Source organism: Lygodium microphyllum, chromosome 15, assembly GCF_053477565.2.
Source record: "Lygodium microphyllum isolate KBCC chromosome 15, Lygodium_microphyllum_v1.1.10, whole genome shotgun sequence".
NCBI lineage: Eukaryota > Viridiplantae > Streptophyta > Polypodiopsida > Schizaeales > Lygodiaceae > Lygodium > Lygodium microphyllum.
This window is the reverse complement of record NC_141149.1, coordinates 17,113,811-17,137,282: the sequence shown is the minus strand read 5'-3', so window position 1 is coordinate 17,137,282 and position 23,472 is coordinate 17,113,811. Positions and strand designations below refer to the sequence as shown.

The window sequence follows — 23,472 nt, the reverse complement described above, 5'->3', positions numbered from 1 at the left end:
CCTCAAATGCTCCCACATCCAGTCACAAGGCTCCTTTACACTTCCAAACTGCTAATATGAGGCTGGTTCCATAGGCCTCACATCATCATTTGGTGGGTATCTCAATAATCACAACTCTCCCTCCTCTATAAAAGGCCAATTTGCCATCCTTGGCTGCCTGAATTCATACACTCCCTCATGAGGGCTTACTGGGTTGGTGCTAGGTCGTCACTCAAATGCACCACCCCTAAACCTTTCAATGTTCGGCATTGGGCTAAGAAATCTCTCCTAGCCTCTACACTGAGAGCATGCTCTTTCAAGAACACAGAAAACTTGAGGGACAGACTAAGCTGATCTGAAAGAGTGCTTAATATAACGATGGACTGATCAGTCCCTGCATGCAGTTGATACGTGTCAGTGAGGGCCCTGGGTCAGCAGACAGAGGAAAATCAGCCAGCTGAGGAGATGGAATGCTGTAACGCCTGACTGACTAAAGGCAGGCCACAGGGAGGAAGCTATACATAGCTGCAAATGCTGAAAATGGACTGATCAGCTGTACACACAAGCACTAAGTGCAGCTGAGTTGCACTGAAATGCTGCCGCCCTGATCAAAATGCTGCCACCAGTGCTAACACAACTGAGAACTGGCATTAAAAAGGAATGCACCCGGTCCTCCTCAATGTCAACAGTGTCAACACAGTTAAACTAAACTGACAAGTTGGAAAATGAAATGCATTGACTGTCAGAGCTCCAATGTCTCCGTTAGATGAATTGCTTGAAGACCAATAGGATTCAATAGTGTGTAGAACCAAGCCTAGGGGGAATCACTTGGGGTGCATTCTATCTGCACTTAGCATCCAAGGCCAATACCTACTCTACCAAGTAAAGATGTCACACACTATCCTCATCATTCACGTCGGATCCTGCACTGTGGTAGGATGGATACCCTTCCAAGGTGACAGATACTAAAGCCGCCATGAGAGCTACCAAGAACGGGGACCAGGAAGACATGGGAATAGGGAGGCCCCATTCTAACAACAGGGTGCTAAAACATTAATAAATTTTTGTCTAAAATAAAAACCAAAAAATGTAAAACAACAGTTCAAAATTATCACTTTGAAGAACATATTACATTAGTTAAGAAAAAATAGACACTGCAATTGAGGAAGAGCAAGAGTGTGCGTATGTGCAGGTGGGTGAGAGAGTAAACTGCAGCAAACGAGGAAAGAAGAGTGAAAAGTGTGGATACAGGTTGGAAGACGGCAAAAACAATTTGTCTTTCATTTGAAAACCAGGTACCAAAATGTCAAATTTTCTATGGTTGGCTTAGCCATTCCCTAATTGTCGGTTCCCTACAAGGGGAATGGGATAGGAATAGACCTAACAAGAAACAGTAGCAAGAATTTCCCACCAATTTGGCAAACATTTCCCATTTCTATCCATTTTGAAACTGGTGTTCATTAGTAGTTGTTGTTCCCTCCCAGATCTTACGATTTCAAAATAATCATGTCCAAAAGATAATTTACATACGATTCCTACACATGGCTATATAGCTAGAACACATTTAATTTATATACAATTCCTACACAAGGCTATATAGCTAGAACACATTTGTCTGTAGTTTCACTAGAACTCTCATGTGTAAAAAGGTTGACTAACCTGTGCTCGAGCAAAAGATTCCACTCTACCTCGTCTTCTGAACAAGCTCCACACTCCAACAGCCTACATAATTAGGTTTAAAAGCTACTAACACATTCTCAAATTGGTTTGATCTTGCAAGCCAATAAAACACTTCTACCTTTTCAGCAGTAAAATGTCATCTCCATCTAACCACTGCCCAGAGGCAGCCAAAGATGAGGATAGAAACCCATACCTTCAAAGGACGACAATGATTTGAGTAATCATATCAATCAGTGTTTAGGCATAAGATGAAATATCTAAAGTCACTTGACTAATCTTACCACTTTTTCTGGCAACTACTAAAACATCGAGTACCGAGCTTCTCAGAAATCAGGTCCCAATTGATATTGTCACGAAGCTAAGAAATGCACAGCAAAAAAAATTAGTTGGGACAAGTTCCCTATGTATTTTGTTCTAACTAGAACAAGACACTCAATATTCCATTTTGGAGACACACATGCTGGCGGTGATCATTTTGCTTTGAAACAGTTCCTTCCAATGCCTTTTGCCATAGACAGTTGTGCACCAGTTCAAACAGTTTTTTTATTTCATCATCAGTCCAAGGTCCTGCAACAAATTCGGAATAACAGTGAGGAGGAAAGAAGATTGAGTTCCAACCAGCGACTTCTGAAACTCCAATCTACCAAGTTGTACACAGTCATGCTACAAGCAAGACTATAAATGGATGAGTTTGGAACAGATAAAACATAAGCTCCATAATGATACACACGCTTGCCAAACCATTAAGGCACATATTGAACTTCAACAATGTAAACACATATTTAATCAAAATATTTAAAATGGGCTGCCTTAAAATCCTCCCATCATGTTCACACAGATTACAAAGTCACAACATTCACACTCTATGAAACCCAAACAACTTTGTCCAATGTATGAATGCCAATCCTTTTCAGCACCAGAGTGGCATTCTGAAACCACAATGACATAACCAGTGATAAGACAGAACATAGATGCTGTCATGAACAAAGACACTCATGACATCAATTGAGGTTAAAGAACACCTCTATTTGTGGGAGGCAGATGAAAGAAAAAGAGCAGAGAAAGGTCTAAGGAAAGAGAAGGGGAGGGGAGAAGGAAAGGGAGGTGTTGAAAGGGTTGCAGATGGCAAGCAAACAAGGAATGAAAAAGTTTGGGAAGATTACAAGAGCAGAGAGCAAGAAGAAGAAGAGGAGAAGGGCCAAGAGGTGAAACCAAAAGGAAAGGGGGGGAGAGGGGGCGGTAAGTGCATGGGCTGTAACACCCATATGGCCAATAGGACCAGTAAAAATGCAAGCTAGAAAGAAGGTTATCCATTACTTCCTTTGGGGCCCCCTGATGTAAGAAATCCTTGTTATATGAAAAAATGTATGTTTGAAAACCCTTGTCACAATGCAGTCAATGTGATGCATACATGCATGCAAACCATCTCAGTTTGCATGAAGTTGAGATACATTTGACATCTATAAGAAAAAGGGATTGGAACCTTTTGCATTTTGAATCTTCAACTGCCTTGATTGCACCTTGATACTAAATCGACCTCTTTTTAATATGTCCGACAGTTTTCTCCATTTGCTACCGTGCTCCTGTTGAAATCTTCATTCAGGAAAAACAACACAACCATGATTAGAAAACCAAGAATGTGTTTATGGTGTGTAATAGAAGTGCATTATGATATTCTTCAGTTTTTCTGGTTGCAATTAAAAAACTTGTGACCTTACACCCTGTGTTTCTTGCAGATAACCAGAAATTTTGCTGCTTTTGTACACCTCTCAAGTACTATTTAGGAAATGCTTAACATAATCATTGTAGATCATTAAAAAAGAGGACATCATTTCAGTATAGGCATCATCATGCACTCTAGACCACTTCAGTATTAAGTGATCAACTTCATTGTGAGATGTAAGTCCTTCCTTGAAGGAACTGCACAAATTGCTTGATTATCTGGATTGCTGCCATTATGTTGTCACACAGTGGCTAATCAACTCAGCTACATCTTAACCCTCCTTGCGTCTGGGTCTTGAACAACTGGTTGATCCCTCTGCTGAAGGACCACATGCATCCCATTTTACGGCCTGCTAAAGACCAAAATGATCAGGAGAATAAATCATGAAGGTAATTTATCCATTGGATACCATGTAGTAGATGAAGAAAAAAGGGATATATTAGAATATGCCATTAAAGTAGATCAATCCCATCATATCTATGTTACCATCCATCAAAGTCAAATCTTCTCAAGAATGTCTTGTACCAAATAGGACATAATGGTTTGGATACTTGTATACTCATATGGATGCCACTTGGAGCTAGGAACCCTAAAAAATTTTGTGGCTCTATTAATGCTCACTTTAGCCAGTCTACCACTATTGTCCTTCAGAACAGCAATAAGGCTTGATGTGTCTAGTGCTAGAAGTAGAGCTCAAAAAAGAATGTGTGTCTATTGCCTTCTACACTGTGCATGAGCTGCTACCATTCAGGGTCAATGTCAAAGAAACTGGGTGACTATACTGGAAGTGTTAGATATGATCAATGCCCCACCCTCATAAGGTGCTACCAATGATCCATGGTGCTCAAAGTTGTAAGGCCCCCATTATGAGGAGAAGCCAAGTGTGAGCCCGGACATTGGTGGAGTCCTGACTTGTATATCAGATGAGGTCTATGTGACCGGATGGCAAAAAGGTGACCATTGTGGGTCTAATCTTTGGGTTAGACGGAGTGGTTAAGCTGGTAGCAACTCGAGGCGCATTGCATCGAGTTGCGGTGTAAGGGAGTTAAAAGGGGCCCCTATTGTGGGGTTCGGGGGCCGCGGAAGCGGCCCCTGGCTAGGGGGTTCCAGGGGGGCCAGCGGCCCCCCTGGTGGGGGTCCGGGGGCAGCGCCCCCGGCCCGATGGTAAAGGGAATATTCCCTGGAATATTCCCTGGCCGACTAGTAGAGGCTCATATGGTAGGTCGGTCAGCAAGCCGACCTAACGACCTTCGCGGGCTATAAAAGCTAAACCCCTTTGCAACCATCTTACACTCATCTTTCACCCAGTCAGAGTTGTTGTTCCAGCTAGCATTAAGCTCTTCACCTATCTTCTGTCTAGATCGCCATCTAAGCTTCACACAGTGGAAGCGCACGGGTGGACAGAGCCATCTTTGTATCAGTTGTTTGGAGTTAAAGAATTTACTGATTCTCCTCTTATCTGTTGTGTACTCTCTATCTCTTTCTCAGATTCTGTTCGCTGCGCCGTGTAACATTTTACAGGAAGCTGTTGCAAGAGGGAAGTGGCTTCCACTCATGCCTATCAAGAACCTATTCATGTGGTACAAACAGTTACAAGTATTTTTGTAGACAAGCCGGCTCGCTACCCGTCACGTTCGCCGCACTCCAACCCCCCGCTATCACGCCAACGCCTTGCCTCTGTCCCGCTACTCCCCCTCTGCCTCCGCCCCTGTTCGACGTCTCTCCCCCCGTCCACCTCCGCCCTGCACAGTGCCGCCCCGCCCACGTTTCAACATCCCGCTTCTACTTCGACGCCTCTTCCCCCATCCGCCTCCGCCTTGCACATTGCTGCCCCCGCCCCCGTTTCAACGCCCCGCCCCTATTTCGATACCTCTCCCCCCGTCCACCTCCACCCTGCACAGCGCCGCCCCGCCCCTACTTCGATGCATCACCCCCCGTCCGCCTCACCCTACACAGCGCCGCTCCGCCCCCGTTTCGATGCCCCGCCCCTGCTCGACACCTCTGCCCCCGCTCGACACCTCCGCCCCCGCCTGCTTGATCACACCACCTACTTGCCCTCGCTTGGAACCCCCCCCCCCCGGCTTGATCCTGCCCGCCTAAGGAGCTAGTCAAACACCTTGCGCGTAGTCCTCTTTGACAAGTAGCTCTTAGCCGTCTAAGCTAAGGAGCTGGAGCTAATGGAAACAACGATTTATGGTCAGGTAGAAGGACATTTCCTAGCCAGGGCCCAGCTTCGGGACTGGCTTCACTCCACGCTGCACATCAGCACAACACATATCGTGGAGGCGGTCCTATTGGGGCAAGGGATCTTCATGATCCGGCTCAACTCGGTAGACGCAGTTCGCGAGTTACTCGCCAATTCACCATATGCGTCCACAAAGGGGGTCATATACATGGTCCCTTGGTACAGTGGCTTTACTATGGAGGCATTTGAACTCCACAACAGGTTTCTTCGGCACCCGGTCACCCTTCTTTTCCTCGGCCTGGCAATTGAGTATCGCCAGTTGGTGGAAGATTTTGGATGGCTCTTCGGCATTGTTCTTCTCGCGTCTTTCACGGATGCAGTGACAGCAACAGGAGTCCCAAAGGTACAGGTGGCAATAAAAGAGGTCAAGAATATCCCACAATTCCTAGAGATTGAGGCAAGCGGGCACTCCTTTAGGCAACACGTCATTGTGATTGGGCAACCAAGGCAGTGTTGCGCTGCCACGACTTTAGGCATCAGGCAGCAGGTTGTACGCATTTTGGACGCTGACGGCTTCACACGGGTCGAGAGACATCAGAGGGAGACGGCAAGGGGAGGCGCAGCCAACTCCTCAGACTCAGTCTCGTCAGTAGGGTGCAGGCAGGCGAGCAACCTCCCCTTGGCAGAGCACTCCACAGCCCCCCCTGTCCGTCCCAGTCGACAAGACCGCAGCCCCCCACATTCTCCACCCGCACCACAGACTGCCTCGCCTGTGTTCCCACAGTCCCCTCACCCCCCCCCCCACTAACCTTGGCCCACAGCCCTGCTTGCCAGGGCCACCACCCCCCCCCCCCCCCCCCCAACACCCGCCATGCATCTCCATCCATCCCACCATCCCTCGATCCTCTTCCCCCCCACTACCCCCCCTACCGAGCACCCCCCCTGATCCGCACCCAGGTCAGGTGAGCCCCCCCTAGACCCACCCCCATCCTCCCACAAGAGGTGATGAGCCACACACACCTACCTTCTCCGCGCACCAGCAGTCTTCCCCCTCCCACACAGCCACCAACTCATCCGCCCTTGGCACCCGCCACACCTTCCCGAGACATGCACAGTTGTTGCCACAAGAGTTCTTCCGCACTGGACCATGGTCCTACCTGCGAGTTGCGGAGCACGGAGAGTTCCCACTACCTCTAGAGATGGGGATCTTCGTGGTTCAGCACCACCAAATGGACCAAACTACGCCTTTTTTCTTCAGTCCTCTTACTCAGGGGACTGGACGACTACACAAATTGAGGAGTTGAAGATTCCGGTGACGGATCACATCTCCCAGTGGATGGGAGATGAAGGATTAGCACTGTTTGCACAACAGTGGCCAGGTTGCATGATGGACATTAACTGATGGACTGGTGCCAAGGTCCCACACGTGAGTATTATCTTTCGAGCCCCTCCACAGTGGAGAGCTCCGAGGGACGTGATCGAGTTGCCCCCGGCACAAGCGGCCCATTTCTACCAGTGTATAGAGGCACAATTCTCAACATGGTTGATAGATGTATTGATAGTACCACCTGGAGCATCTATCACCCCTATGGTCCGGCCGAGGGCCACCATGGGGGACTGGAGTTCACCATCCAGACCGGCGGCAAAGCGCACTTGCATGCCTCACAGTTTCTCCTCCTCATCAGCAACATCCATACCAAACAGATGCCTGTTTGGTCAGTCACAGGTTTTCCCATGAGCTTACACCTTGCATCAGTCATAGGTTCCAGAAAATTGATTGTTCGGCAGGAGTTATAGCCTGCCCTTGCCGGACAGATCGACACCTTGTTTCTGCAAGAGCACAAGCTCACCCCCACCAGGCCCAACGGGTTGGGAAGGTACTTCCAGGCAACTCCCACACTTACTGGGAGCACGCCACAAGTGCCCACGGCAGGAGTGGAGACGTATGCACCTCTCTTGGCCCAAGCCTCACTGCTTGTGTACGAGACCACGGGACGATAGTGGCAAGAAGGGTTCTATGGATCAGATTGGATATTGGGGACTCGTGTATTGGAGTCCTCAATGTCTATGCCCCTACGGAGATTAGGGCACGCAGTAGGTTCTGGGTGGAGATCGCATATGGACTCCCAAAGGTGGACTCCTAGATTGTTGGAGGAGATTTCAACAACCTGGAAGCCTTGGAGGACCAGCAGGGCGGTAGAGGCAGAAACTACTAAGGCATGGCTAGGGAGGAGCAAGAGGCATGGGAGGTCTTTTTGCTTGCAGTCGGAGCACATGATGCCTGGAAAGATCCTGTCTTCCACAGGAGGGAGAGGCCATTGGACTTCTCTTGGGGATACAGGTGGCTAGGTGGAGTCGTGTTGAAGCAGTTGGACAGGTTTTATGTAGGAGAGTGGGGAGGCTCTCGTGGAGGCCAAATTGAGCAATTGGTAGGCACCACGTTGTCCGATCGTTGCACGATTCTCCTGACACTTGACCCCCTAGCATCCGCCCTAGACACACGATCCTGTTGGATCCCTGACTCAATCTATAGGAGGGAGGAGGTGACGATACACATAGAGTAGATTTGGACCAGAGAGTGGGACAGGAGGGACCGCATAGCAGAGGAGGTTGCAAAGGTCCTAGCCGAGTCGAGTAGAATCTGCCAAGAGGTAGCCATACAGGCCAGGCACCAGTGTTGGGAGGAGGAGAGAGCACTCCGGCGGGACCTTGCAACCATGCAGAGATTATTATATGAGGCCCTAGGGGATCCCACCCTCCACACATAGGAGTTGCGCACGTGTGCAACCATTGCTGGCCTAGAAAACAGGTGCTTGGAGTTCTCTTTTTGCGCCTCAGCAGCCTTCTGGGCGCGGCAGGGGGACACAATGTGCAGGGCGTTCTTCCAGGTGCACCAGCCCTGCACCGCAAGAGAGCAAATACGCAGCTTTCGGGATCAGTATGGGAGGACCCCTTCTAGCCCAGATGAGGTGATGGAGATTGCCACCGACTATTACACGTGCCTCTTCCAACAGGAGACAACTTTAGCTAGAGGACAGAGATGTAGACAAAAGATATGGGATCACATCCCTCCCTCGTCACAGAGGAGATGGGACGCTCCCTCCTAGCCCCCTTCACAGAGATGGACTTAGAGGAGACTTTCCATACACAGGATGGGCAGAAATGCCCGGGGGAGGATGGCCTCTCTAAGGCCTTCTTCACTACCTACTAGGAAGTGGTGAAGGATCCCCTACTGATGGCTTTCCAGGAGATTTTCACTTCAAGCAAAATGCCAGGGAGTCTCTCGGCAAGCCTTATCAGTCTTCTTCCCAAAGGGGGAGACCGCCTGGAGCTCTCCCAGTGGAGACTAATCACCTTATTGTCAATGGCCTATAAGGTACTGGCAAACATGATTGGTAGGCGACTACGCCCCGTGGTTCCAGATATCATCCATGACACACAGACAAGCTTTGTCTAGGATAGAAGCATCCTAAACAATGTATTTACCTTCTTTGAGGCGACAGAGTGGGCTCAGCATAGTGGGCAGAGACTAGCAATACTACTCTTGAATTTCGAGAAAGCTTATGATAGGATGGACTGGGATTTCCTAGAGGGCGCCATCGTGAGGTTGAGATTCCCCCAGGCTTGGATTCATGGGGTCTCCGGCTTGTACAGATCGGCCACCAGCATGGTTCTCATAGGCAGAAGGCGAGGGGAGGAGTTTCGGCTGGAGAGATCGGTTCGATAGGGCTGCCCCCTGGCCCCATACCTGTTCCTACACTTCACAGAGGCGATGTCTCACTTCCTCAGGTCAAGTGTGAGCGGATTATGCAGCCTCCGACTTCCAATGACAAAGGAGACTGAATTGTTAGACTCAGAGTACGCAGATGATACAGCCCTCTACATAGACGACGATGAGTTGATGCTGGAGAGAGTGAGGCTGGCTCTTGACGTGTTTTGCTTTGCAACGGGAGCAAAAATCAACTGGCGAAAGTTGGTTGGTTTCCTCACAGACCCGGACTCCAGCACGGAGTGGGACATCCACCTGGGATTTAGATGGGTGGACAGAGGATTTAGATGGGTGGACAGACCGTCCGATACCTAGGGTTCCAGGTGGGACTCGACATCACTCCTGCCCAGCAGGTTCTTCCTATCCTTAATTCTATTCGGAGGAAACTGACCTACTGAAGCACGGTTCGCCTCTCACTAGCCGGACGAGCCTTGGTGGTTAACCACGTCCTCCTAGTGACGGCCTGGTACATCGCCTCGTGTTGGTGCTTCTCCTCATCGTGCGTAGTGCAGCTTCACCGCCTAGTGCGGAACTTCCTTTGGTCAGGGTCTGATGGTTCCAGGGATTCCAGGGCCAAGGTGGCGTGGGCGACCATCATACGACATAGGTCAGAGGGAGGGCTTGGGATCATAGACCCAGACTATCAGAGTATGGCCCTCTTGGGCAAGCTAGTTGTCCGCGGTCTCACACCAGGCGGACAGACCTGGAAGGTCTTATTGCAGGAGGGCCCTCAAGATTGTAGACCGAGACTTGGCGATGAGTGGAGGCCGTCCCTAAGATGAATCTTCACGTCAGCCCAGATCACCTTTCCTTCGCAACTTACTCCACATGTGGCAGGGCCTCCATAAGGCCCCAATCCAGAGCCCCCCAGGCTGCCAGGAGGAAATAGACCGTCAGCTGGTGATCTGGAATCCCCAGGTCAAAGATCGGGAAGGGGCACAGATAGGTGAGAACCCCGACATCCAGTGGGCTGGATGGGAGGCCGGCCCGGCTCGTACCATCAAGACATGGCAGGAGGTGCACAGGATGGCGGACGAGGAGATGTTGCAGCGAGTATCAGACTGCCAAAGATGAGTGGAGTTGAGGAGAAGAGAGGTAGACGCAGCAATACCTCCAAAGTGGCTTGCTCCCCTAATACGAGAGCCGATAGAGCTCGGAGAGGTATGGGCAGCTAGGTTTTCACCAACAAGCATTCCCCTTCAGGTGGTAAGTAGAGTGAATGGTGTCCCACAGGGAACTTTCTTCGCTGTTTAGGAGAGGGGACGTTTGGCCCTTGACAGAGAGCAACAGGATGAGGAGATTGCTACCCTTTCGTGGAGGAGGATTCGGGTAGTGGGCCTTTAGGGAAAGACATGGCGACTCGCCCTTATGTTTTCTAGAAGGAGCTCTAGAAGTGGCACCTCTGGATCTGGGAGGGCAGACCACTTGATGAGTTGGAGTGGGATCCAGGAGAATGGCTATGGCTGGCCTTTGCGGTCGCCAAGAAGCCACCCAGGTTCCTAGAGTACACTGCCAAGATTGGCCGACATGTACTGATACAGGAGGATATGGATCGGGCGCCATCACGTAGCAAGCACTAGGCAGAGCACAACATCATAGAGTCCTTCCGACAAACCTTCTGGTGCCACCTATGGGGTAGTTGGAGGCTGAGAAGGGTGTCGTACATTTTATGGCTGATGGCACATGGAGGCTTGGCGGTGGGAAGTTGGCTTGGTCAGATGCAGAAGGAGGGAGGTTGTAAGCGTTACACACAGTAGCCTTTGGAAACCCCAAAGCACTACCTTTGGTCATGTGAGGAGGCGCAACTCGTGTGGAAAGGAGCATGCCGCATCCTTCACCGTATAGCACCCAACCTTGGGTGTATCTCATGGAGAGCTTTCTGCTAGCAGGCAATCAGCTAGGGCCGTCACCTCTTGTATGAGGCCGGGATGCAAAACACGATATTCATGATCGAGACAGGGTCGTGGTGGTCGGTCTGAAGCCTCTACCCATCTGCCAGGTACTGGAGCCCACAGCAGACCGCTCGGAGATATGGAAGATCATAGGGAGTCTTATGGATGGTATATATGGAAGGCACGGTGTCACGAGACTTTCGACGAAGAGAGACTTTCAGCACATGTGACCTTAGCAGAGCTCTGAACCTCCATCATCCACTCCCTCCGCGGCCGATGGGATCAGGTGCAGGGCGAATCCAGGGCTCATCAGGAGCTCCATGGTCACTTCATGCGTACTTGGGGCGGCCAGGGTCTGTTCTTCGTGATGCAGGCAAGCAGCCCCAGTTGGCGATATACCCCCCCCCCCCCCCCCCCCATGGCTTCTTGCCCCCATCCCCCCCAGACCGCCTTGAGAGGCTTGTATACATGATGTATTGGTGACTTTGCATCAGCTCCAACTAGTCTATTGAGCATGAGCATTCTGTTGTAATCAATTTTTTTAGTAATATAATCAGCCACATTTTACTTGCAAAAAAAAAAAAAAAAGTTACAAGTGCATCATCCAACCAATGAGCATAGTTTGTGGCCTTCGATGTTGCTTTATGCACTGCTATGAAGATTCTATCCTCAAAAAGATGTTCCATACATCAAAGCTGGAGTAACTATTGTGCCAAATAGCCATACCTTCATCTTTCTTCCTGGAATTCAGTCATAGCCACAAAGGACCTCTATGGGTTCGACATTCATATGATGGAGAGCTTGGACCAAGAGAAAGTGACGTCAAAATACACATATGATGACATTTTCTCGACTATGTTGTGTGAGTGTGTGGATTGTGGTGTTAAATTACAAATATGTATGCATGCAACTCAGAAAGTACTTAAAAGTTTCTTCAAGGAGATGCTTGTAGTGAATCCCGTCAACTCTCATACATGCATCCAACCTGGAAGTCCCACACATTGGTTCACTCATTCTTGCCTGCACTTCTTTGGTGCTGTTGAGAAACCCAGTCATTAAGTGCATTTATTTTCCTTAATTCCCTTTTGATTCCACACTTACAGCCCCGAAAAGGCTGAGCACATATTTTGGGGTGCTACCCTAGGCCTACAAATAGGGTACACACTTTATTCATTACACATCCATCAGATCACACTCTCTTCTTCTATCATTCTCCACTTCATTCCTCAGCCTCTTCACTGCTGCCTACACCCTCACACAGAGGACCTTGCAGTTCGTGGAGGATTCTATTGTGCTGTCTACTGCTGGCACCCTGTTCCATCTCCTACAGGCTACATTTTCAGGGCAGATCTGGCTGTCCAGCTCCTGCTATTCCGCCTACAGCTGACTGGCAACCCTCTTCTCCATACTGCCAACCTCTATTTTGTTGTCGGTGACCCTTCTCCAAGCTGGCAGATTTGTGTTTTGCTGTCCAGCTGCTCCCCGGCATCACACATGGCTCCTTCAGGCAGTCTACACCCAGGAAAAATCTGTTTTTGCTGATGCAGACCCTGCTGCAGCAATGTTTGCTGTCATATCAGGCTGCCCTACTGGCCTTCACCTCCTAGAGTGCATGGTTACTGCTGGTAATCATCTTCTCTGCTCGGACAGCCCTTGAGGATTGCGTTGTTTTGCTCCCTCTACAGTTGGCTGTCCTTTCTATAGCATCTACTTCGATTTCTTACTACCTAGAGGACTATGTTTCGCTCATTTGCTCCTTTGATAGTGCAGTTTCCCTACAAGTGACCAGCCAGGACAATGCAGTTATCTTAGACCTTTGTTCCATTGTATTATTGTCTGCAACCTTGCGAGTCTAAAATGGGGGGCCTAAAATGGCCAAATTTTTGAGATTTTTGCTTTGTCCTCCTTCCGGTGTCTCCACAAGCACTATCCAAGAGAAAGAGTGGAAGAATGAGAGAGCTTTTTACCCATTGCTTGCTTGCTTGCTCGAATCCTTCCTTCTTCTCCTTCATTTCAACCTTTAAAACCAGCCTCTCTCAGTGGTGCTGCTTTGATACCATGTCACCAATCGCTTGGTGAGGGGACTTGCTTAAGCTGCTATGCCAGACACACACCATACACACAAGAGGAAACTCACACAAGAACATGAGAAGAGAGATAGAGGCCAAAACGTTTTCTTGTTGGTTCTTTTTTTTAAAACATATAATACAATGTACACAAAGTATAGATAAGATACAACATAAAGGAAAGTGGCCTACTAAGTCAAATAGTGCATAACTGGCTATACTAATCGACTAACGCTATAACTATACCATTTGTAGGTAGGTGCAACAACCAAATATAATAAGTGATAAGTCAATGGACCCATCTAACCAAGCAGTCCATCATCAATGTCCACACATGTTGAGCTTGCCATCTCAACATATATCAATCCCCACATGGTATCTCACAGAAAAAATCCACATAAAACCCTCATGCGACCACCATTCTACCTAGTGTCGCATATCTAAAATCCATAGAACTTGTGTCAATTAGGCACTTGCTACTTTGATACATGTAGATCTGTCTCTCAAGAAGAGACTCATGGTCTGTTACAAATAAAAAGGAGAGGGCTAGTAGACAGCCTTATATAACCGATCTCTGAATATTGAATCTATCTCCTCTCGCCCCACCAATGATAAGCTAGCTTACTACTGAGGAGTAGTAGAAAGCAGCTCTGTCCCTGACCCACTACTCTTGAAATCCCAACCCCAGCATCATGCCCTCAAGAACTCCAATCCATATGATCATGTGTCTTCTCAAAGTTAAGGAGAACAATAAGGTCATGATCCCTAGATCAAGCCAAAGTAATGAACTCCTAAAAAGTAAAGATGTTATCCAAAATACTAAGCTCTTGGATAAAACCTATATGAATGGGGTGTATAATATTTGACATCAATGGAGCTAATTTGAGGCTAATTGCCTTTGCAAGGATCTTCTAGGTAATTCCAAGAAAAGTGATTGATCTCCATTGTGTGATCTCCAATTTGTCTCTCTAGCATAACCCCTGATGCCATAATCTCTTGAAAAGTTGAATGAGAAGATCACAATAGCTCAAAAAGGACTTATCTAGTCCATCTTCTCCTAGATACTTGTCTAGCTCCTCTTTTATAAAATGGGCCATCAGATATTTGTGCATGTTTGTAACCACCCTTCTGTACTTTGCCATACTATCCCTCTCAAGCTGGGAGGCCTAGTGGGGGACCCTAACAAAGCATTATAGCACTATGAAGCCACTTCTCTCGCCTTCAAAGGGCTCTATGCAATGGATGCATCATCTCTCCTAAGCCTTTGAACACCCTGTTAGAGATCATAGCCTGCACAGTCGGACTGCCACGTGGCAGTCCGACTGGTTACAGCCGACTTACTTCCAGGCTGCGCCCTATTTCTAGCGCCCCAGTTCGTGGCAGATTTCGACTATTTATAGTTGACACTTTCAGCAGTCTATACACTCTTCTCTGACGCAGATTACAGAGCGGTGACGCGCAGTCTCTGTCTCTGTTCACAGATTTCAGACAGCAGACAGTGCAAACTGCAGCAGACTTCGAGGTGGACAGCATGTTGCATCGTCGAGGTGGAGACACGCAGTCCAGCGCACTGCATCATTGTATATCTTTGTATTCAGCATTCTTTATACAGCAGATCTTCATCGTCCACTGTCTCTCTCTCTCCCTTCTCTCTCTGTGTTCTCTCTCTCTCAGTCCTACGCCTCCGCACCGCTGCACTCTGACATGGTATCAGAGCAGTGTTTGAGGGCTGATTGAGCGCAGAATCAACCTAAAGAGGAGTTTCCATCGCGACACAAATTTGCGTTTTTTGTGTTTAAGGGCAGACAGGAGGGCTGCGCCTTGGAACAAGGCTGAAACGAGTGTGGGCGCACAGGAAAGGAGTACAGGTGGTGGATTTGCTGCTATTTACTGCTGTTTGACGCGGAGGAAGTTTTGAGTTTTCAGCCTACAAGTGCAGGTTTTGCTTTTTCATCGCCTCAGGCGCGTGAAAAAGCTTCAGGACGCGGAAGAGCCTTAGCAGGCTGAGTTTTCCCAGTCAGAGGGGGCTGCTTTTGCGTTTGAGAAGGCATTGCAGTTGAAGATGTCTATAGAGATGGACTTGGAGTTCCAGGCGATTATGGACCGGAAGGTGCCTGTTTTACTGGCTCTTCCTACAGATGAGAAGCTCGACGGCGACAACTACCGCATTTGGCGCATCATGATGTTGGCCATCCTTGAGTCCTATGATTTGGCGGAGTTGGTACAGGAGGAGATTGACCGGCCCTCGGTAAGAGATGAGTCCAAACTCTCTTCCGATGCTTGTGCGGAGTTGGCCAGGGCCCAGTCTCATTGGGACAAACTGAATGCCAGGATTCGATCCTTTCTCTTCCTATCATGCACTACAGCCATGATCGCTCACATCGAGCACTTGACGGTGGCTCATGAGATATGGCTGGAGCTTGATCAAATGTACAATCGGATGACCCTGATGAAGAGGGTTTCTTTGGAGGTTCAGATGCGGACCTTGTCCGTAAATAAGTCTTCTTCGCTACGGGAGCACATTAACAAGCTAAGGCAGCTACAGATGCAGGTTCAGAATGCGGGGAAGCTGATTTCCTCCGAAGACATGGCGATCACACTATTGTCCCAGTTGCCGCCACGATTCGGTACATTTTACTCTGCTCTTATTGCTTCGAGGCGAGAGTCTACTCTTCGGTGGGAAGATTTGGTTCCTATGGTCTTGGACCAAGAGGAACAGTTAAAGGGACAGAATGCTTCCAAGTCGGAGGCGCTGACAAGTCAAGCCTCTCAGAAGAAGGGGAAGGACCAAAAGAAGAAAAAGAGGGATAACAAGTCCAAGAAGGACAAGGAGAAGGACAAGGACAAAGACTCCACATGCCATATTTGTGGAAAGACTGGCCATTGGAAGAAGGATTGCCCTGACAAAAATACGAAGGACACCAAGAAGAAGGACACCAAGGATTTTGGAGCGGTGGCTGCACCCTCATCAGCTGCATTTCTTCACCTAGCTGTCATTGAGGACGCTTCACCGAATGCTTCTGATGCTGCGATGACGGCTCCCCAGGCTCGAGAGTGGATTGTTGATCGTGGTGCCTCACGGCACATGACTCCTTCATCAGATGGTGTTGCCCAGCTGCGACCCTCGCGTGGGCAGATTCTCATTGGAGACAGCTCTTCAGTTTCTCTTGCAGGTTGGGGTAAGATGCAGCTTATTCCGGATGGACGAGGTGGTACCCATACCTCAGAGGTTTTGCATGTACCAGGATTAGGGTACCATCTCCTTTCAGTTCATAAGATTTGCTCCCTTGGTCTTTTGGTGGAGTTTGACAGTTCTACGGTGCGAGTCCTTGATCGTGGATCGAGGCGGGTTCTCTCATCTGGATATGAGGAGAACGGCATTTACAAACTGAAGTCTTCCACTGCCCTCTCTACTCTTCTTCTTACCTCACAGTCACAGTCTGAGTTATGGCATGCTCGGTTTGGTCACCTGAACTATGACTATCTTCGGAGAGCATCACGTGGACAGCTTGTTCGAGGGTTGCCGGATATAGTGGTGAGCCAGCAACCATGTGTCTCTTGCATTCGGGGGAAGCAGCATAGAGATGCCATTCCCCACACAGCTTCGCGGCGGTCTACTTCACCGATGGAGCTAGTATCTACAGATCTTTGTGGCCCTATGAGGAATGAGTCCCTGCGTGGGAGCTCGTACTTCATGCTGATCGTCGATGACTATAGCAAGATAACTTGGGCCTACTTTTTGGCACTAAAGTCAGAAGCTTTCTCGCACTTCAAGGATTGGCTTCTCTTTGAGGAGAACCGATCAGGCCGGAAGTTGAAGACCTTGCGATCCGACAAGGGAGGTGAATTTGTGTCTAATGAGTTTGCTCGGTTTTGTGCAGATAGAGGAATTCACCAAGAGTTTGCCAATACCAATACTCCTTAAGAAAATGGTATTCTTGAACGGAAGAACCGCAGTGTGATCGAGATGGCGCGCACCATGATGGAGCACGGACAGACCCCTCAGGTTCTGTGGGCCGAGGCTGTGGCTACTGCAGTCCACATCCTTAATCGATCCCCTACTTCGGCCGTGGAAGGGATGACTCCATTTGAGGCTTATTTTGGAACGAAGCCAGATGTTTCTTACTTTCGGGTCTTTGGGTGTGATGCCTATATTCACATTCCCAAGGCTCACCGTGATAAATTTGAAGCGGCTTCTCGAAAACAGGTATTTGTTGGCTACAGCTCCCAATCCCAAGGCTACCGATTGTATGATCCCGTCAAGCGGGATATGTACACTAGCCGTGATGTGCAGTTTGTGGAGGTTCCGGCTACTTCAACGGGTGAGGAGCATCCCGTTCTTGGAGATCCAAGGGAGAGTTGGGCTCCTTCTACAGTTCCACTAGAGCCCGTGCCTTTTGATTATGATTCTGTTTCTGACACAGAGTCTACAGTTCCACCGGACACCTCTGAGGAGTTACCACCGGTGGATATTCCAGAGTCTTCTGCTGATGGAGAACGACGAGGGGAGGTTCGGCCTCCTCCTCGCTGGGCCCGTGACACACTCCATGATTCAGGGATCGAGGGGGTTCCTGAGGAGTGGGGACCGCAGGATGGTCCGCGGCGGTCACGGCGGCACCAGGCACATTCTACGGAGCTGGTTTGCTCCAACTATTGTTTGATGACCCGTGTTATACAGGATCGAGAGCCCACCTCCGTGAAGAAGACTTTACAGTCCGCACCAAGGAAGAAAGCTATGGAAGCCGAGTTGGAGGCTATTGAGAGGAATGGCACTTGGTCACTCGTGCCACGCCCCCCAAAGAAGAAGGTGATTGGAGTCAAGTGGGTCTTCAAGACCAAATATCTCAATGATGGTACTTTGGATAAGCACAAGGCTCGCCTTGTTGCTAAAGGTTTTGCACAGCGCCCAGGCATTGACTGTCATGACACTTTTGCCCCCACAGCTCGTATGGTGACCATTAGAGATGTTCTTGCTTTGGCTGGCCATAGGAGATGGCCTGTTTATCAGTTGGATGTGAAGTCGGCCCGAATGGTGATTTGAAGGAGTGTTAGAGATCATAGCCTGCACAGTCGGACTGCCACGTGGCAGTCCGACTGGTTGCAGCCCAGTCGGCTGCATTTAATGCAGCCGACTTACTTCCAGGCTGCACCCTATTTCTGGCGCCCCAGTTCGTGGCAGATTTCGACTATTTATAGTTGACACTTTCAGCAGTCTATACACTCTTCTCTGACGCAGATTACAGACCGGTGACGCGCAGTCTCTGTCTCTATTCACAGATTTCAGACAACAGACAGTGCAGACTGCAGCAGACTTCGAGGTGGACAGCAGGTTGCATCGTTGAGGTGGAGACACGCAGTCCAGCGCACTGCATCATTGTATATCTTTGCATTCAGCATTCTTTATACAGTAGATCTTCATCGTCCACTGTCTCTTTCTCTCCCTTCTCTCTCTGCGTTCTCTCTCTCTCAGTCCTACGCTTCTGCACCGCTGCACTCTGACACACCCTACCAAGAGTGTTTTGGTTGTATAATGTGAAAAAAGGCTCTATTAACCCTATCACCAAAGTGAGTCCAAAAGGAACCTGTCATCTGAAACCTATACTCCAATGTGAATTTCTTGATAGCATCAATCTCAACTCTGGCAATGTGTATCATCTCAATTGTCAATCTACACCCTAGCCATCTCTCCTCCTTCTATAGGACAATCAATGACGCTCGAACGGATCTCTCCTTGTCTAGAAGATTCTTATCTCCTCCTTGTGGCTGCCTCTCTATCTCTTATAGACTCTCATCCAGGACACTAGCTGCTCATCTAGCCAAGAGGGGTCTAGATCTCCAAATCTATATGACTATCCCTCTAAGATCATTCTCACTCATATTGAAGTGGGGTCCTTCAACTCTCTGAATGAGAAGTGGCTGAATCGATGAGTGGTCCATGAGGATCATGCCAGGTACAATGCTTGTTAGGCCACCCCTATCACAAGCCTTGTAATCCACATAGAATCGGTCAATTCTAGAGAATGTCCTAGCTCCTACTACCCTCTCTCTCTTGGAGAACTAGGGCGCACCTATGGACGAGCCAAACCCTACATGACTATTAGCACTGCATAAACTCTAACCAATCCAATATGCCTCATAACTCATAAATCATATTATAACTGCAATGATTGATAATAAAACATTTCTTGGAGATCCCCAAAGTCCTTTCAAGTTTTCCAAACATTATTTTCCAATCATCATAACCACTACATACCTCAAAAGAGTAGTTGTTTCCTCATTTGACCATCTCCCCAACCCCTCATTTGGCTCCAATAGACGATAAGAACGCTGCAGGATAGCTTCTTTTGGGCGTTGAGGTAAGCACTGCCCTATGAACCATATGCATCAATCGCGATGGATAACAGTTAATATAAACAGGATTTTGAGAATTGAGGAGCAAGTTGAAAGATTCAAGCTTGAAGATGTGCTTACTGGAGATAATGTTGACGTGGATATATGATTAGTTTATATGATGCTACTATACAACAAGATCATACATCCATGCCCCAGAAATCCTGACATTGATTTAGATATTCACTTTTTTTTTTCCAAAGAAAAGTAAATTCTATCAATAAAATCCCCCGAAGACAAAGTATCCCCTCAGCAAGTAGATAAAATAGCCTTGTAAGGGACTTTCAAAACAGAAAAATACACAACAAAGTACAAGGCCTGGGTAGATAATCCATCAGAAGGTCTACAGTGTCAAACCATGGTGGCTGACGGTGAAAGAGTGCCAAAATCCCAGGACTTGAGAAAGCATCTCTCCTCCCTCATAGTCTTTGACACCCTATATCCTTTCCCCTCTCCCTTGGAGAGTATGGACAATGTCTGTCTAAATCCTATACAGTCTCCCTGAAGTGGATATGTTCAATAGGTCTATAACCTAACTAAATCTAGTGATCCAAATGTACCGAGCATAATACTAGCTATAAGCTCACATGTATGGGAGTGCATAAAACTTGTGCTTTGACCAAGCGGGCTGTGTGAGGAGCAGTGTACTGGCCAGGAAAGTGCACGCAAACAGCAACTAGTAGAATTATAGGAGAGTGAGTCTCGATGTCCTGAGCAATTGGAGCTATATATTCCCCTAAATGTTAATCGAGAACCTCTTAGTCATTTCTTTCTTCCTACATCCAACTAATTATAGGAGGGTTGGTTGGGTGTAGTCATTTCTTTTTTCCTACATCCAAATGTACAATCATAGGAGGGGCATTTGGATGTAGGAAGAAAGAAATGACCAAGAGGTTCTCAATCAACATATAGCCCTGAAAGCTCTAGAAACAAACATCAAGTTTTTACAGATCATGTAAGATTTAGACCAATTACAGTACTTGGACATGGTTTTCTTTTTGTTCTGTATCACTGGTTTTAAAGATGGGATATTTCAACTAAAAGTACTTTGCGACACTATCATATTTGATAGCAAAAGTACCATGAATGTTGAGCAGAAATTGTGGTGGTCAGCCTCTGCATCTAATCTGCAGGGTTTTGGTATTCATTGTGAATGCTAGACATATTTAATTTGCACTTCTTACATGGTCCATTTGAAGATGTTTGCAAGGTCTACAGGATAGAACAGGCAATCTCTAAGGTGTCATGGTCACACACTGACAACCTTGACAGCAACTCCTTTAGGAATGACCAAATTTAGTGAAGCTTGCCAAATAAACACACTGGTTCCAAGAGACTAGCTTGAAAAGTACAAGCAGTTGACATACAGAGGTTTTTTTTTTTTTAATGGTGGCAAGGGATGGGGGGGAAATCTTTCAGCATTTGAATGTTGTTCCAAACCCATTTGAACAATATTCAAAGCAGTACACAATTAGAAACTGTAACAATGGCCTTGAGAAACTTACTTATGATATCCCAACAACCCCAAGCTTCCTTATGCTTTCGGAGTTTTAAAATTTTCGAGATCCCTTCATTTTCAGCCCAGCCTTTACTCTGCACATTGCAATTTTGCCATAAGATCAATAAGAAATGTCAAACTTGACTTACTGCACTTTCTACACACATCCTAGGATCTATACACTTGTATTAGTGCTAGGAGAGACTATTGTTTCAACACTCTTGCAAAGACATCTCATTTTTTGTTGATTAAGAATACACAAAACAGCCATGTTACCTGGCCTCACAAAGGCTATCTCAAGAAAATAGATACAAAACCCTCATTGGCAGGAAGTGTAGCTTATTTCAAGGGGCTATCACCAAACTGATTTGGCAGATTCCCCAACTAAGAAGGAAATTGCAACTCACTCTTAATCTGCAAGGTGAGAACCCTACTATATACCCAGAAGCAACCAGATAGTAGCCCTCACAAAAATTCAGGGATTCCACCTATATGTGCTCCATCCTCAAACTGTCTGCAGCACAATCTATGTCTGCTCTCTATAGTCAAGTTGACTAACCACACCGAGCACAAGTAGGAGTACGAAAGCACAACCTAGAAAAGCAGATCTTCAGCATTCACAATGTCCACAGACGCAGCAGGTGCAACAAGATGCTGGAGACCACCAACCTTTGTGTCTATGCAACCATCTTCAGAGCCAAAGCACCACAAGAAAACTTGACAGCACAAATGTCTCCGAAAGGGAAGTAGACACCTAGACACTTGAAACAGAAGAAGCCTCAATCATTAGCATGAGCTTTAATACAGTTATCAGCAGTTCCTAAACTGTTACTTTTTCAAGCCATTACCTTTTCAACCCAAAGAGGGGCAATGCTGTCATACATGTTAGGTGTTTTCTCCCTGGTCGACTGAGATCTGCATCATTTTTCTACCATGTCAAGACCCTTGCATTTTTTCCTCCTTTACATCAGCCACTTACATGTTTCAGTAGCTACTCTCTCTAGAGTCATGAATTTCTTCAGCTTTAAAAAATGAGAAATATTCCACCATTTGGAACAGCTTTGACAAGATCAAGGATATCCATGCACAAAAAGGTGTGGAAGAAATTTGATAAATTTGATATCTTTGCAAAATGCAAGACCACGATACAGGAAAAATAAAAGAAATCATGAATGCTCTGTGTGATGAAGCGATAAAGCAAACCAGAGAGGAGATGCATACAAAAATTGAAGTGTGGAAGAAGAATGTATAATAAGATACTGGCACATTTCACTTCATGTAAGGACATTGAGGTGTGCCTTTGGGAGTGGAACATAGTGATCAAGGAACCAAAGAATATATTAGCCACCTACAAAGTTCAGCTTCAGCTCCTACAATGACGAAGGGGAGGTGATGGAGACCATGATCCAGAAGGCAAAACCTGAAGTAATGAGTCTAAAACATACACAGAGAAGATACACAACACATTGCAATACTTTGACCTGATGGGATTTATTAACAGAACCATTATTTTCTCTAAGAACTTAGAAGAAAAAAAGCATGCACACACACCCATGGAGAGTGAACGAAATACATGGGCAGCAGTAGAAAAGAAGGCCTGGAATAACATGGCAGAGAATCCAAAACGGTTTGTAGTAAAGAAGGCTACATCAGTAAAAGATGACTTTGTGAATGCCAAACGAGAAGAGAAAAAGACAAGTAAAACAAGAGCACAACATGTACAAATTTTTGGATGGAAGCAAATGGGCAACCTACTACATGATGCCAAAAGTCTATATGGGGAAAATAGGGGTACTTGACAATACTACTTTTAAAAGCGCATGGGGAGGTGGCAGGACTCAACCAAGGACCAGTCTCTATCTGACTCATCCTTGCTGATTCAGACACATAGAACCACTCTCTCTCCAAAGAAAGAGACCCGCAAGGGGGAGAAGATCTACCTCGAGGATGACATTGCACTAAATGCACATGCATGCCATGGATAATGTGGGAAATTGCACAACTTAAAAGATGGTCATGTCATCATCAAGGAGAATGTGAGAGGCTGAGAGGATCGAAGCTCAAATGAGAGTGCAGTAGACAGTGTGGAGAGTGAAGCATGACACCCAATGCAATAGATTGAAAGAGTGTAAACTGAAAGTACAAAGTACAACCCTTAAACCTTAGAATTTTAAGGGGTGTTCGCACCCGCAAACATAATAAGTGCCCATAAATGTGTAACATAGGCACATACAAAAAAAGAGAATAAGTCTGGGGAAAAAACCTCTCGTATCAAGAGTAAAAAAGTGCC

At 47.3% G+C, this 23,472-nt stretch overlaps 1 protein-coding gene across 1 annotated transcript in view; it reads right to left on the bottom strand.

Moving 5' to 3' along the window:
• LOC148024295 (uncharacterized) overlaps nucleotides 1–23,472 on the bottom strand; it is a 216,396-nt gene that overhangs the window by 46,621 nt on the left and 146,303 nt on the right. The window contains exons 2-10 of the mRNA XM_087693919.1: nucleotides 22,031–22,097; nucleotides 21,852–21,936; nucleotides 21,190–21,277; nucleotides 19,548–19,662; nucleotides 3,143–3,252; nucleotides 2,117–2,226; nucleotides 1,941–2,017; nucleotides 1,778–1,852; nucleotides 1,639–1,701 (exon numbers count right to left, since the gene is read on the bottom strand). Coding sequence (XP_087550045.1) covers nucleotides 1,639–1,701; nucleotides 1,778–1,852; nucleotides 1,941–2,017; nucleotides 2,117–2,226; nucleotides 3,143–3,252; nucleotides 19,548–19,662; nucleotides 21,190–21,277; nucleotides 21,852–21,936; nucleotides 22,031–22,062 — 755 coding nt within the window. The 5' untranslated portion in view covers nucleotides 22,063–22,097. The remainder of the gene's footprint in view (nucleotides 1–1,638; nucleotides 1,702–1,777; nucleotides 1,853–1,940; nucleotides 2,018–2,116; nucleotides 2,227–3,142; nucleotides 3,253–19,547; nucleotides 19,663–21,189; nucleotides 21,278–21,851; nucleotides 21,937–22,030; nucleotides 22,098–23,472) is intronic.